At 35.4% G+C, this 16,241-nt stretch overlaps 1 protein-coding gene across 2 annotated transcripts; it reads left to right on the plus strand.

Annotated features, from left to right (window-relative positions):
- The first annotated feature begins 362 nt into the window (after nucleotides 1–362).
- Nucleotides 363–9,842, plus strand: rbm28 (RNA binding motif protein 28). 2 transcript variants are annotated; one of them, XM_015049654.1, is made up of 20 exons: nucleotides 363–734; nucleotides 871–1,017; nucleotides 1,356–1,462; nucleotides 2,540–2,615; nucleotides 2,697–2,789; nucleotides 2,868–2,936; nucleotides 3,761–3,848; nucleotides 3,934–4,178; nucleotides 4,299–4,365; nucleotides 4,488–4,597; nucleotides 4,682–4,755; nucleotides 4,877–5,012; nucleotides 6,124–6,188; nucleotides 6,302–6,460; nucleotides 6,681–6,830; nucleotides 7,184–7,258; nucleotides 7,392–7,518; nucleotides 8,623–8,758; nucleotides 8,917–9,031; nucleotides 9,489–9,842. In XM_015049654.1, exons 1-20 carry the CDS (start codon nucleotides 617–619, stop codon nucleotides 9,621–9,623), a joined length of 2,292 nt encoding a protein of 763 aa, XP_014905140.1. In that variant the 5' UTR covers nucleotides 363–616; the 3' UTR covers nucleotides 9,624–9,842. The 2 variants fall into 2 exon arrangements, with proteins under 2 accessions (XP_014905140.1, XP_014905141.1); XM_015049655.1 differs by having other exon boundaries at nucleotides 8,626–8,758.
- Nucleotides 9,843–16,241: the final 6,399 nt, after the last annotated feature.

Genomic DNA, 16,241 nt, shown 5'->3' on the forward strand with positions numbered 1-16,241 from the left:
AAAAGTGGTTTTAACCAGAAGTGGTTTAAAACTTTTATAGTACAATGTCTTTTTAAATATTGTGAAGATAGGATGATATCAATCATTGTGTTCATGCTTATGTAATTAAATCACATAATTAAGTCATAAAAGTATGTTGTAATCAGCAAGGATGTTTGTGTATCTGTAATAAAATAATGAGTGAGCGAATAACATTTTGTTGACTATTTTGCTTATGTTATTTATTTATTTTTTTTATGTTAACATCATTAGGGCAGCAGCTTCTCGTTTAAGACTAGAGCAGATCTGGAAAGGTGAAGAAAAGGTCGTAGTAAAGGTTTAAACGTAGAAGCCTCCTGGCCGATAGATGGCAGCAAAGCTCATCCTTAATTCTGCGAGAAATAATAAATCCCCTGGTATTCCAAGATGGCTGCTCCCACATGTAAACATGCGACTTAATGTGGTAGATAGCTACGCTTTAGCAAAACATTCGTATTGCATTTATTTGTGTGGCTTATTTATGTAAATACTTGTAGCTTGACAGTGAATTGCAGTGCTGAATAGTGAGCAAATTAGACTTCGGTTTGTGGACTTTTTTCAGAGCTAAGTGTTAGCATTTAGCTGCCAGCAAAGAGCCATGCCTGCGGTGACGATATTCGTGGCATCTTTGCCAGAATCAGCAACAAACGAGCGGCTTGAGGAAATATTCTCTGAAATTGGTCCAGTGAAACAATGCTTCGTTGTTAGAGAAAAAGGTGAATTAATATTCATGCCACTAACTGAGCGAATGTGTGACACAAACTTGACGTGTATGAAATGACTTGATTTGCAATTGTAAATATGTAAGAATGTCCTATTAATAGCTGTTTTCTTTTATTTCCCATAAACCAGGAGCAGAGAAATGTCGGGGCTTTGGCTTCGTCACTTATTCTATGGAAGAAGACGCAAAGCGAGCCTTGAAGGAAATAAAAGAATACGACGGGAAAAAGTTGTCTCTCTCAGTTGCTAAAAAGAAATCAATCAATAAAAAGAAAACAGGTATGTATTAGGTGCCGTTTGTAATGCTACACAGTAAAATATAGCTTTATTTAGCTTGTGATGGAGAAAAAAAATGCGGCTGATCATTTTTTTGTCATTTTGTTCACCATGTTATTCCTACTTTTATAAATGCCACTGTTCCAAACAAAATATTAAATTCACAAGCTAAAGTATTTTTTTTTCTCTAATAGACCAAATAAACCAAAAACATTGCTGTCTATTTACTTTACCAGTGACACACAGTAAATACGCATGTAAACTTACATGAAAACAAAAGCCTTGACAAGCAGGTTGCTTTCAGTCCATTTAATAACTTCATATTTTTTTTTATTTTGCAGAAAAAGAGGAAGCGTCAGAAACATCTCAACATGAGCAGGAAACTACAGAAGTAAAGAAAAGAATATCTAAACAAGCCAGACTTGTCATAAGGAATCTCAGTTTTAAGGTATAGTGCGTTGTTTGGTGACAATTTACAATAGCAATAGACTGAAATAAAGTTGCATACAAACTTCAACCACCTGGACACCTGATTGGATATCACTGTTCTGTATCCCTTAGCATCATTTTTCATCTTTTACCACAAGATAACTGCAAATCCAAGGCACCAACCATTTAATTAATGCTTTTTATTTCATCTTTAATATTTTCGGAACACCAAACTTGGGCATGTTGGTATAATAAACGGGAAGACACAATGGTATCTCCAGCTTAAATTTCAGTTCACAAAATGAAGATGTACATGGTGATGCGAAGGGGGAAAGAATGGAAAAGTGAAAAGAAAAAACTGTGATGGCACAAGTTCGGAGTCTGGCATGGCACTTAATGGGAGATCCAGTCTGCATTTATGTGGCACTTTGAGAAAGTGTTGATCACAAAACTTTTGGTTTGGGTATTAACTGTTCTGCAAAATCTGTCTTTTGTTGCTCTGCCATGAATTATTGTTATTTTTTAGATTAAAAGATTAAAATGGCTTTGAATTTTCTGGCAAAAAAAAAAAAATGTATGTACAAAGAGCATTTTTTTGGTAGAGTGAGAGAAAAATGTTTTATCCACTTACTTACCTTAACAAATTTCACCTGTTTTGCTAAGTCTTTTTTGTGTAAATAGTGAGCATCCATCAACATGTTGGTGCTAGAACTTTTCCTTATATTTAAAGAAAAATGTTTGATACATTATCAAGTGTTTTAGGTTTACTACCTCTAAAATATGTTTGCCCTCTAAAAATCTTGATGCCAACACCTTACCTGTTGATGTTTCGGCATAATTCATTTCAAACCAACAACGTATTTCTTTACAAACGAAAGCTTTAGTCAGCTTACTTTGATTTTATTTTTTTTGGCATGTTGCCTAGTTTTATTCCCTCTGTTTGCATTTGCTGATAAGTAAAAAAAAAGTATCTATTGCATTTAGCTGAGTGTTGTTCTGCTATACATATGCATGTCTTGTAACATGCATTGTTGCATAGACTTTATGAAAAATAATTGTAAACCTAAATTCTCCTAATAAATTCCTTATGTTGCAGTGCACAGAACAGGAACTAAAAGAAACATTTGAAAAATTTGGCACTGTCATGGAGGCCAGTATACCCCTCAAACCAGGTACTTATTTTACTCTTTATGGACACATACGCTTTGCCTTGCACTGCAGAAATACATTTCCTCTTTTTTGTTTTCTAATAGATGGAAAGATGCGTGGATTTGCATTTGTGCAGTTTAAAAATATGTCTGGTGCCACAAAGGCACTCCAAGCTTTGAATCTGAAAGAGATAAAAGGTCAGTGCACAAGACAGTGTTTCTGGTTTTCCAGTGGTCAGTTCACATCACATTGTAATCTTTTTTGAATCTTCACAGGTCGCCAAGTAGCAGTTGACTGGGCTGTGCCAAAAGAAAACTATATTGCAGCACAGCAGTCTTTAAAAGGTAAATACGTGTGTGTGGATGCAGTAATTATTCATAGCAGAACTTAATGGTCACCTAATTAATTCTGGCTTGGCTTTGTGACAAAAAGGCTTGCTGCTGTGTAACACCAAAGGACATGATTATCTGCCACAGTGTGCTAGTAAAAAACTGCAACTCTTGTACTGCCCTGGATTATTATTATATTTTTTCAGTTGATTCAAATGATGTAATTTGACAGAAATGTTGTGTTTTATATTTTTTTAAATATTTGTTTGAACATGTTGAGGAAATTTGTAGAGGCTAATAATGAGTGGTCATTTTGGATGGACGATATGTAGGATATCTATGAGATTTATTTATTTCTCCACAAATTCTATTTAATTTTTCTCTTAAATTCCTTATTTTTTCATTATTTTTCCGATGTTACAAAGTTAACACCTTTTCACCTAAAAACTATGATGAAAAAAAAAAACGAAAACAAGAAAAAAAAAACGCTTAGTAGTTGTTTTTAGCTTATAAGTGTATCTGTTGATAGATTTATTTTTGCATAATAAAAGCTGACTGATATTCATGCTACTTTTTTGCTTCACATTTCTTAAATGTAGACAAAATATTTTTACAAAAAAGTTTCTGTTGTGACATGTTCAAGCAGTTAAATTTTTTAAAGTTCTTCTTTTCATATCTAAAATGTTATCATTTAAGTATTTTATGCTGCTCTTAGATTTAGAAAACCAGGGAATATTGACATTGATGTACTTATATTTTACTCCCTTATCTTTTGATCTACAAGGTTAAAATGTATCGCAACAGGCCTTCTCTTAACAGTGATTGGTTTTTATTGTCAGGAACTAAAGTTGCAGACGAGGCAGATCCCAAAGCAGGAAGTGAACCTGAGGATGAAGAAAAGAAACGAGAAACAGCTGTGAAGAAAAAGTGATTCTTATGCTCATACATTTCAGATGCCGTCGTTCTGCTCTTAAGTGTTGCAGTGTTGCTAACGTTGCTAATGCTTTTGTAGAAGTGGATTGAAGGCAAATGCACAGCAGGTGGAGGATCTTCAGTCAAGCGATGAAGATGATATTGAAGAAGAAGATGATGATGATGCTGAAGAGGAGGAGGATGATGAAGAGGAGGATGAAATTAAGGAGGAGAATAATAGTGATGGTGATGGCGATGATGATGATGATGATGATGATGGTGGCATTGATTCAGATGAGGATTACAGTGACAGTGATGATGAAGAGGAAGAAGAAATTTCACCAGGTTTAAATTCATTTTTCTTGTTTTATCATTGTGTTTATTATATTTCTTACATGATTTCTATGTGTTTCTCTTGTCTTTAGTACAATCACTCTAACATGTTACAACTGTTTTATCCTCTAGCTCAAAAACAAAAGCCAAAGAAACATTTGCCTTCAGATGTGAATGAGGGCCGGACAGTTTTTATCAGGTGGGATCATTTTTCTGTTTGCTCAACTCTCACCAGCCTTAATATACTTTACTCTTTCTCCTATATGTGTCCAAGCAATTCTACAGAGTCGTTATAGTACCTTTTATAAATCTGGCATTTAGGAACTTGTCATTTGACACGGAAGAGGAGGGTCTGGAGGAAGTTCTTCTACAGTTTGGAGAGGTCAACTACGTGAAGGTTGTTCTCCACCCAGAGACGCAGCATTCCAAAGGTCAGAAAAACTCAGTTTATTTCTCTTCTTCCTCTGTGGTTTAAGAAGGAAACACTTATTTTAGTTTTTTTTTTTTTTTTTCAGGTCTTGCGTTTGCCCAGTTTAAGACTAAAGAGGCTGCAGACAGCTGCATAGCAGCAGCACAAGATGAGACGGAGGTAAGAAAAAAAAAAAAAAACAATGAATGAATGATAATAACTTCTGCCCCTTTGTTGTTCAATATCAATATTGGTCCAAGTTTTAGGATATATGTTGATGTCGCCGTAACATTTCCTCCAGAGTGGTGGAATCCGTGCAGATGGCAGAAAGCTGATGATTGTAAAAGCAGTAAGCAGAGAAGATGCGCTGAAGCTGAAAGTCGACAAGAAAAAAGTAGAGACGGGCAGCAGGAACCTGTACCTGGCCAGAGAAGGATGTGAGTGTTTCAGCCTATTTTGCTTTGTCCTTATTAAATTCATAATATTGCATATCCAAACTAGACATGCACCAGTCAGAGTTTCTTAGCTGATTTCTGATCAGTCTCTCTTAAAGAGCTTTTATTAATTATCTCTTTTTTTTAGTCCTTTTGGTGGTAATTGATGGAGGCAATGTTGTGTTGTGTGTGACAAAGCATTCAGTATAAAGCTGAGTTTGTTCATGTAAGGTCTGATTGTTTTTGTTTATTCATTTTAGCTGTCATCTGATCTTTTAACATGTTAGACATAGAAATTGTCAAGTGCTGTATGAAGAAAAACCTTATATATATATATATACATATATATATATATATATATATATATATATATATATATATATATATATATATATATATATATATATATATATATATATATATATATGGTTAATGCATCGATTTGGAACTTGAATAAGTTCATAAACAAATGTTGCAAATATGAACAAATAGTCAGGATTAAAATATAGGAATACTTCATTAAAAAGTTTTTCCATAAAACTTGTATATTTATTGCCATTTTTTATTTCTAAACCACAGCTTTTAAGAATATACTGAATAAAAGTATAACCCAAATAAACTCATAAAAAGTGAGTTTCTCTATGGTATAAGTGTTTGTTTAATATAAAGAAAAAAAGGCATAATATTGATGCATGTACTTCTGTTCAGGAAATTTTCTTCTTATCTTTTGGCGCCTCCACCTGGTCTGAATAGGGTAAATGTTTGCTGATTGAGCCAGAGAATGGGAAATGCAGAGCTTGCCCGTCTCATCATATTGACCATATACAGCTCAAAATGTATTTTTTTGTTAAAAGAAAGATGGGATATTTGGGTTTCTGAACAGCTGGTCACTACTCAGGGCTGAACAAACTGAAATCTGCAGATTTAGCTCACTGGGTAGTTTCCTCTTGAATACAATTTTTAGGATACAATTAACTAATTCTGTTACATTGTTGCTCACTTTGAGTAATGCATTTTTTAAAAATACAACGTTAACTTTGTCCCTGCCAACTTTTAGTTTGAGATGCTCCTATATGTATGCTTGCTTTCTACTCACTTTCCTTCGAACCCTCAGTGATCCGCGCTGGAACAAAGGCAGCAGAGGGAGTCTCTGAGGCTGATATGGCCAAAAGAGTCAGAGTGAGTACCTTTTGCTTTGGTGAATGATTTTTAGTGGATGATCTCTTGAGCTCGTCTAAATCTCTCAAGTGACTTCTATTTTGACTCATGAGTTGTGCTGCTTTCCTTTTTAGTTTGAGGAAGTAAAGAGAGCCAAGCTTCGGGATATAGGCGTATTTGTATCGAAAAATCGCTTGTGCATCCATAACCTGCCAAAATCTGTAGACGATAAAAAACTCAAAGCTATGTGCCTTAAAGGTCTACAAGGAACCAAAGGAGTTCGGATCACAGAGGTAAGATTTTGTTACTTGCAGGAAAAAAAAAAAAAAACAAGAACTCATTAGCTTGTTAGTTTTTCTGGAATTTTTCTCTTGTGAGATTTCTAAAATATATTGGTAACTTAAAGGGAGCCTTGAATTTATCTGTACTGAAACTAGAGAGCAGGTTATTTTTGTTATTGTTCATTGTGTTTGTATGAATGTCTATGTGTTTGTTTCCTGCCTCTTCCTTTAGTGTCGGGTCATGTATGACAGGAAGCCAGAGAAAGGTGGAGTGAAGGGTCAGTCGTTGGGTTACGGTTTCGTTCAGTTTCGAGACCATGAGTTGGCTCTCGCCACTCTGCGCTACCTTAACAACAACCCTGACATCTTTGGCCCTCACAAGGTGCACTTTTCTACATTTTATCCATTTTCTGTCTGATTCAACTTTATTCTGACCGTTTTCTTGGGTAACATTTAATTAACCTTTTCTTGATCATGTTCCCTTTACCAGGAGCATCTCAGTGCCCTATACATTTCGCAAAGATGTTGCCAAGCAATTTTTAACTTTTTATGACAGTAAAAATGTTACATACTTAGTTTGTTCTAATAAAATCATTAACTCAATAAAACTGCACTTATTAATGTCATTTCTGATCAAACTCAAAAGAAAAATCATTTTGAGTCAAAGACAGAGAATACTGTATGTAGATGCCATTGCATCAATAGTCTGGTCCAGCGTATTCTTTTCTTTTGCAGAGACCCATTGTTGAGTTCTCTCTGGAGGACTCCAGGAAGCTCAAACTCAAGGAAATGCGGAAACAGAGAAATAAAGTTTGTGCAGTTATTTGTTTCTTGTAATATTTTGTGAGACTGTTGCAAATTTTAGTCCCTGGAGCAATATTGTATTTTTATTTTTGTCATTAACTTAATTAACTTTCTTAATATTTTTTACTTTTGTTGACAGGACTTCATCCAAAATCGACCTGTTAAAGGAGAATTAAAAAAACCCCAAACAGGTTCAGACATCAAAAAAACAAAGAAGGATGGAAATAAAGGACAGTCTTCATCACATCTGACAGGAAAGGAGAAAGGTAGAAAGGATTTTTCTTAGATTAAAATGTTTGAGGGTTTTTTTTATACTGTATGTTAAGTTCTTGGACTTAAGGGTAGTATATAAGTAGTCTAATGTTTTACTCTCCTGTAACATCTCAAATATAGTACAATTTAAAAGATTCACAATGACAAGCTAGTTCACAAAGTTAAATACACATTCTTCCAATTGTAGGGTTTTACATCAACTGCAAGCTGCTCAGGTCCTGTGATTTCAAAACAAAGTTAATCACCATTATGTTTTTGTTTGTGTCCAAATCTGTTTTCTGCTCTTCTTTACTTTGATCCCTTTTGTCCAAAGGACATTGTTCCAAGCCTTGTAACTCACAAACATGACATAAGGCTGCACAATATTTAAATGGTATATTGTCATCGCTATGTCAGGGTGTGGAAAACGTATATTGTAAAGGCCTGCTTGGAGTGCAATATAATATATTCCAAGTGTTGTGAACTTGCTTAGCAATGAAGGCACGGATGAGGAAGAGGAAATTTGAAATATATTGCACTTGACATTGTTATCCCAATTTTCACCAACATTACTGCCATTGCAAGATTTTCTGATATTGCACTTCTACTAGAGCTGCTTAATAACAGAAAAGGTATTATCAAAACTTTGTTGGTCATCATTACACTGTAATTAATTTGAAACAAAGAGTTGCATGTTGTTTTTTTAAGTCAAGGTCAACATGATGAAAGTTAAGTCCAAGCCTTTGTTACACTTTGTTTTCATATTTCAGAATATTTGACGTTCCCCACCCGTTTCCTCATTTTCTGTCTTCTTGGAAAAAAAATTGTTTTGTCATATTTCTACAACGAGTTGATGTGAAACGTAAAGAGTCATTGCAGAGCTCCAGACCTCTACTCATTAAAAACCTATAAGAGCCATTTATTTTAATTTTATTTTTTATGGAATGATTTTTAGAAACTGGGACTTTTAAGTTTTGCTTTTCTAGGACTGTGTTTGTTGTTTTGTTTTTGTGAAATTTCTAATAGAAAATAAGCTTAAACTACACTTGAGTCAATCGATTCGATATTGTTAGAATTTGGTTTCTGCTGCTATTATTGTTTTCTCTTTTTATCTTCGGCAGACACTGGTGAAGGACAGAAGCAAAACTTTTCAGGTTTTCAGACCAAACCTGAGATTGAACATGTTGATTTACAAAACGGAAAGAAACGAAAGAAGGTTTTGCCTTTTCCTTCCCATCGGGGACCTAAGATCAGGTACGGTTCCATCTGCACTCCTCTGTCTGCTTCATGGTTTCCTGTTTATTTTGTCAATTTGAACAGGCGGTTTGAAGCTGTGCATGCAGGAAGCTTATGTTTGATATCTCAGGGATCATGTTTTTGTTGCATTTCATCTAACTCTTGTCCTTTTGCAGAATGCGCGACAAAGACAAGCAGCAGGTTCCACCTCCCAAGAAAACAAAGCCAGGGTCTAAAAGGAACAAGCGCCAAACACAACAATTTGAAAAGCCTAATCAGGCCAAAAAACAGGTTTGGAAATATTGTCTCAGTTCTTATTTGTTGTCTGAGAAAGCTCAAGTTGTCTTTATTTATTTATTTTTCTTTAGAATGTAAAGCTCAATTTAATAAGCGTTTAGGGAGCAAACACTTTTTCATATTTTTTACTCACTTTATTATCTAATAATAAAATTTGTTTGATATGAAACATTTAACTATGACTGAAAAACAAAAACAGAACGCAAAAGAGGGCAAACACCTTTTGATAGCTCCTTATTCTGAGATGTAGATGGACGCCTTTTGAATTATTGTCAGAAGATTACTCAATCACCAATATTTGACAAAGTTATTAAAGGCTTTAAAGACAAAGCTGTGTGTTCATTTTCAGCTTGTGTGTATGCTCGACAACAGAGCAGCAGTTACAAATGGTTTGCCTCATGTCCTGTTGAGTCTAATATCACTTTTTTTGGTGTGTTTTTGTTTTCAAAAGTTTAAGAGTGCTACGAAACAGTTCAAGAGGAAGGATGGGGACCGTTTTGATTCCTTGGTGGAGCAGTACAAGAGGAAACTCTTGGGCGGCGACAAGAACGCCTCCATCAAAAGAAGCAAGTGGTTTGATAGTTAAATCCATGACCATGTAAGCAAGGAAGAGGTGGTTGAGAAATCCATGGCTTACAAAATACTATCTACTGGGATTTCTGAGTAGATATTTTTTTTATGAACTGTGCTGAACTGAACAGTTTATTTGCTCTGTTTATGACACGGTTGTTGTCAAAGCAAATTTGAAGTTTTGTCTGTTTTGTTCTGGTTTTCTGCATATTTCTTTAAAAAAAAATTCTTAAAATTTAGTCTTTTTCTGTGCATCATTGCTTTATGTGAATTTTTTTTAATCATTTTTCCTTATTTTGACAATGTCTGGTTATATTTGAATTATTTTACTCATTTAAATACATGCAACTTAGGTACACGTAAAATATGTTTTTCAAATAACACAACACTGACAATTGGGAAGAAGTTGAATATTTATTTAGTTTTATTCAAAACATTAAAACGTCACTCGTCGTACAAAAATATTCAAGACATTTACTGTTGCTTTTTACCCATTTTGCAGCAGCTGTTGATATTGCACAAAAATAAAAGTTCCCATTTACGATGTGCCTTTGGTTCTCAAACAAACCCGTTGGCTCCTGGGATTTCCCAGAGTGACAGTACATCTCATGTCTGGTTGCAGTTATCAAAACTGCGGATTCAGCGTTAGGGCTAGACCGATTACTCTCACTGAGAGCTCGTTATTGACGCAACACTCTTTCCATATAATATATATCAAGATATGCATGAAGCATAGATTAAATAGGTTAAAAATACAATAAAATAAAATACAAGAAATGCATATGCATCTGTTATAAAATAAGTGCATTTTAAAATGAAATAATTGAAAATGTATTGCACAGTTTTGACCTCAATAACAGTGCTAGCGCAGATTTCAATCTTTGGCTTCAATCAGTTTTTCAGCAAGATGGAATACCATGAATTTGGTTCTGGAGCATTTCGACGATCTCCCTCGCTCCATTGATAGCTGCCATGCTGATGGCTTCAACATAGCGTTCTGGGTCCTGTTCCCATTCGTTCTGCAGCTGCTGCAGGTGCACTGGAAGTGTGCGCTTTGGGGTTTTTTCTGTGCAGTCCATCAGTTCGCTGATGTCGTTGGTCAGTCTGGAGATCTCAGTTTTGACCTGGGCAACATTCAGTAGATTTTCAGAGATCAGATTGTTGTAGCCATCCAGAGCCACCACTATAGAGGAAAATCCTTCCAGTTCTTGAGGAGGATTGACTGGAATAACCTGTAAAATGACAACATACTTGTAGTCACAAACCAGCTAATGTATTCAAACTTCAAGCTGCACTTGTTTTAATTTCATAAGCGGAGCTCTGAAACATACCGGGAAAGCGTTCAGCCTAACCAAAAGCGTTTTTATTAATGGCTCGATAGTGCTCTTGGTGTCTGGAAGAGGTTTTCCTGTACCCACACTTAGAACATGGAGCAAGAAAAACAGGGCCACTAGTGTCGAGTCCATGGTGATTGTGCTTTTCTGGATACAGAAGAACATATTCCTAGAATATGAATTAGAAAAAAAAAAAAAGTCAAAACCAGTGAGAAACATTACTCAGAATATAGCTTTTTTTTATATTTAATAAAACTTTTAGAACAATCATATACATGCAGTTCATTTGAGTCGCCTTGTAATTTCCGTTTCAATAGATTTTGTACCAGTAAATATTTGTGATATAAAGAACTCTGTGGTTCTCTGACTGTGTGCCATGATCAAAGTTCACCGTGTTTAACTAACAGAGTTATTTTTTTTTCCCTCTGCACTTTTAATTTTGTAGTCTGAAAGTACGAGAAAGTATGATTAGATCAGGCAGAAAAAACAATATTGTGACAACATGCTTCTTATAATCTGACAATTAAATCCGCTTCTCAAAATCACGTAAAGTTAACTGATAAAAGATAAATACAACTATATAATGGACAAGTTTGATAGTGAACTCAGAGTGGGAAACACCTCAACATAGTAAATAAGAGATTCAAACAGAAGCAGAAAGAGTAGCTCTTACCTCGCTTGGCGTTTGAATGGGTGACACTGTTTGCCTTCATCAGGGTATCTTATATTAGAGGGCTGTTGAGTCATCTCTTACTCACCTCCTTTCGACCCCCCGGCCCCCACTTACTCACTTCTGTCCATCACCTTCTCCTGCATGCTCCATGGCGCTGCTGCAGCCAGTTCACTTTAAAAGTAAAAGTTGTGTTGCAAATGGTATCAGCATTCTTAACTCAGAAAACTGACCAGTCCACAGACATTCACTTCAACTTGTCTATTTTTTTTCTGTAATTCTTGTAGCACTTTGAACCTTGCTTTTGTGATTATAGGTTTTGCTTTGTGCTGTAATTTAGTCAGATACTTTTTCACTCCCGGGTGAACAACAGACCTAATTCTTTATTCTGACAGAATGAATGGCGATTATTGGCACGTTTTGCAGCGTTTGCATGAACAAAACGGGATATTTTGTATATATTTTTGCGTATGTGGTGGGTGGCGGAGGATCCGAACAAGCAACTTGCCCATGGCGTCACCTATGCGAGAACTGCCACTGTGTCTTTTATGTTGTATAAATACATTACTTTTTTTAAAAAATAAGATATGATGGGGAAAAAAACCTCTTAGGCACCTCTTAGGTTTGATACTTGTGAAATTTAAAACACTTAGTATTACTTAGTACTGATGTATTTACTATTGATGGTTCAATTGAGTTGTAATTTTCAACATGTAATGCGTTAGTGTGCATTTGGAAATCATTTTACAAAGAAATACACTGAACTTCAAAAGGTTCAGTAGATTGCTTAATACAGTTGTCTCCACCTTCACTGTATGATTAATTACAGTCATGTTGAATTTTTTTTTTTTTTCTGAGTTTTTTTTTAAAGTAACTTTAATTCATGTTTCAGAGAGTTCATAGGGTGTACAGTCCGCAAAGCTGTTGGCGAGGGGGGGTTGGGAAATCCACAAATGGACCCGCTTCTAAGAGCAACAGAAAAACTGTCATGCTTATTTAGAAATGAAATAGTCTGAATCATGTTGAACAACAGAATGACTCTTACATTTGTTCATTTTTCACTAAAGAGAAACATTACCAGCTCTCATGAGCTTTTCAGGCTTCGCAGAGCATGTCTTCATCGCATGTGAAAATTATTTTCCTGACATCTGGAATGAGTAAAAGCAGTCGGGCCTGGCTTTTTCCACCATTTGACGTCAACGTGGCGTCAAAATCAGATCCACCTCACCAAAATCTCAAACATCAGTGTAAAGGAAACTTTGATAATGCGTACAATCAACTTTAAGGAATTAGACAAAATGCAATTATTACTAATTAAGGGGAAAATGTAAAGGTCAGGAGAGTTAATGTCACACCGTCATTCTGACTGAAATAAAAAACAGAATTCATTTTCAACCATCACTTATGTTCAAGAAAACCTTTTGGTATTGAGAAACGGCTTAATAGTAGGCGTATCATGGTAGTAAAATTTCAAGCATAACAATACTAGGAAAAATACATAAAAGCATTTTCAACACAGGAAATTTTTTATGGCACAGGGCTTTTTCTACTAAAAGTCAGAAGAATGTAAATAAGACTGAGAGAATGTGTGTGTGTGTGTGTGTGTATATATATATATATATATATATATATATATATATATATATATATATATATATATTTTTTTTTTTTTTTTTTTTTTTTTTTTTTTCTAAAATGCAGTATGCATTTGTGTTCAGTTTCTTTTCCCTTCTTTGAAGTTTGTGAAATGACCAAACTTTACCAAATGTTGAAACATTTGTGTGGATTAAATGCCCGTACAAGTTGAGTTTCAGTACAGACGTAGCCGACACAAAGATTTAGCAACACCGAGGAACCAAATTTTGTGAAAAACCAAATTTGCCTTTGCCAAAACTTTTTTTTTTCCTCTCTGCTTGTACATTTATTTCATATGAATGACTGCCTTTGTGACCATTGCTTCCAAAAAAAGAATACTAAAGATAAAAAGATATTTCTTCTTTGTCCAAAAGTTTCTTCTCATCAGCTTCTCCTGCGTTTGAGAAGAAGACTCTTGATTAAGTCAACTCCTATTCCTGCCAGTCAAGAAGTCTGTCAAGTGGAGCAGCAGTGCGTTCCAAGGCTTCATTATTATTTTATGGCCAAAGTGTGTCACATGACTTATTGGACCGCATGAGTCACACCAAGACTAACGTGTTTCTTTTCACAAACTCTGCACAGCACTTAAGATGATCAACGTTGGGGGAAGTTGTGAAATTTTGTTACCAGTAAATGATATAAAAAACTGCAGACTTCCAGGTGGATCAAGCTCTTCTGATCCATTACAGCCGCTGACTGAGCCGTTGCAAGTCCGACACAACATCAGCTCACTTGTCCACATGCAGCACTGAATCCTGGAATATCGTTTAATGGGATTTGCCTCAGTGAGTCACAGGAATGATGGGAATTCAAATTCACTTTTCTTCCATCTGCTGCAATACAAAACAGCACTAGTGAATTTCTGGACTTCCAGACAACTCAATGACGTTTAAATGTGAAAATCTGGACTGAGCAAACCTGAGTCAGCAGTAAGCGTATTGAAAAGCACACAGACTGTGAGACTGACAAAATGTCAGATTTTATGCAGCTGTATAGGGTGTATTTTGCGCGAAATTGGCAATGATAATCTATTGAATAATTTGTGATTAAAAGGATTAAACCACAACAGTCAAATGTGCAATTCATAGTGTGATATGGTATGCAATGTCTAAAATGATTTATGGTTTACTGATGATGGATGGTGTTTTGCATCAGGTTATCTGTAGATGGTACATAATATATTCAAAATACTTTTGAGAATGTCACAGATTCAGACGCCAAGTCAGTTTTTAAAGCTGAAAGGTTTAATTTTATTATTTTTTTCCCCAAGTTGGCGATTTACTGAAATGCCAAATAAATTTCAAATTTTTGGGGGGACATTTTAGTTGAAACTTTATTAAAAAGAAAAAAAATATATACTTTAAAGCCACTCTTCAGTTTGGAGATTATTGTACAAATGATCACATTCATATCCAGAAAGGAAACAAAGTTAGAACAGAAAAATAAAGAAATGATTTGTTTGACTGTGCATGACTGGGCAACACAGGGATAAAAGGGACAAACAACAATCCACTCATACTCATTCCTATGCAGAATTTAGAGAGACCTTCATGTTTTTGGACTGTGGGAGGAAGACTGAGTTACCGACGAGAACACGCATGCACAGGGAGAACATGCAAACTCCACGCAGAAAGAGCCCAGGACCTTCCTGCTGCAAGGCAACAGTCCCACCACTTGCACCACTGTGCAGCTCTGTTTACAATCTAATAAAAATATAAAAGGATACCATAACAGCTGGATCCAACCAACCATTGCTTCCAACAACTTACGTCTTACATAAAGCATTTTGCCATGATGGTAAGTTCACGGTTTTAACTAAGCTCATTAGTTTAACTGTTTAAACCTGTCTCTTCCTTTTTTTCCGACCATTACCTTTCTACTCTGTTTTTAATGTTCTGGGTTATGGCCCAGCTGGTTCTACGTAGCTTAGTCACTCTGTTTTGGTACAGTTTAGGTGAATTTAGGTGAACCGGCAAAGGCAATTGTTGTGATCGCGATCAGTGTTTTTTTTTTTTTTCTGACTCAAATCCCAAATTAAAAATAGACAAACAACAACAAAAAACTGTTACATTAAAAATAAATATTTACAAGTTTTACTCCAGACTGCAAGGATTTGTTTGTGACATAAAGTAGACCTAACTCTAAAATAATAAACTTTTACATTGGGCTTTTTTTTTTTTTTTTGTGGATTTAGGTTGTTATGATTTGAGCATGATTTTTCCACTTTTTAAGCAACAGATGTTTTCTTTACATTTGAAGAATTGAAGATGGTGGTACCAGGTCTCCTCCTTTAAATACTAGATCAACAAACTGTCCATTTTGATGGAGTGAGAATGTGTTGATATATCCTAAAAGAGCAGTCTCACTCTATCGTCGAGGGCCGGTGTTTGACATCTCTTATTGTAGATGCCTCTGGTTCAACTCATCTGAATCAAATGGCTGAGGTACCATCTCTGCATGCAGTCAGATCCTACAAAGTCCTGCTAATGGCCAAGGTGTGTGACAGAGACACGCCTATTGGAGGACACCTGCGTTAATGCAGGAATCCTAGATTTCAATTTACTACCGTGTACTACCTATTTTATAATATCTACAGAAGATTGAGCAGCAGCCTGTTCTGGGGGTAGCGGTGGATTCACAGCACAAACTCATGTCAGATGATGGTCCACGTTAGACAAAACTTCATGCCACTTTACTTGAACGTGTGACTTTGTCTTGACTAAGATCTCACACACATAACTATAATAAACTCATTTCTAGAAGACAAGCAAATTTGTTTAAGAAAACAAACAAAATGGCATTCACATTTTACAAGCCTATGTTTAAGTTCAGTTAAAAGAAAAGGCAACCCACACACAAACTCTCTGACATATGCAGGTTTTGAAATTAGCTAATTTACCACCGCTGTGTCCAGTCACCTATTAATAATCTTCCCACCCCCCCCCAAAAAAAAAAAAAAAAAAAAAGAAAATAATAATAGATAATAAGGAAATAA

The sequence above is a fragment of the Poecilia latipinna genome, unplaced genomic scaffold (assembly GCF_001443285.1).
Source record: "Poecilia latipinna isolate Pla-1442-1.1 unplaced genomic scaffold, P_latipinna-1.0 Scaffold955, whole genome shotgun sequence".
Classification (NCBI taxonomy): Eukaryota; Metazoa; Chordata; class Actinopteri; order Cyprinodontiformes; family Poeciliidae; genus Poecilia; species Poecilia latipinna.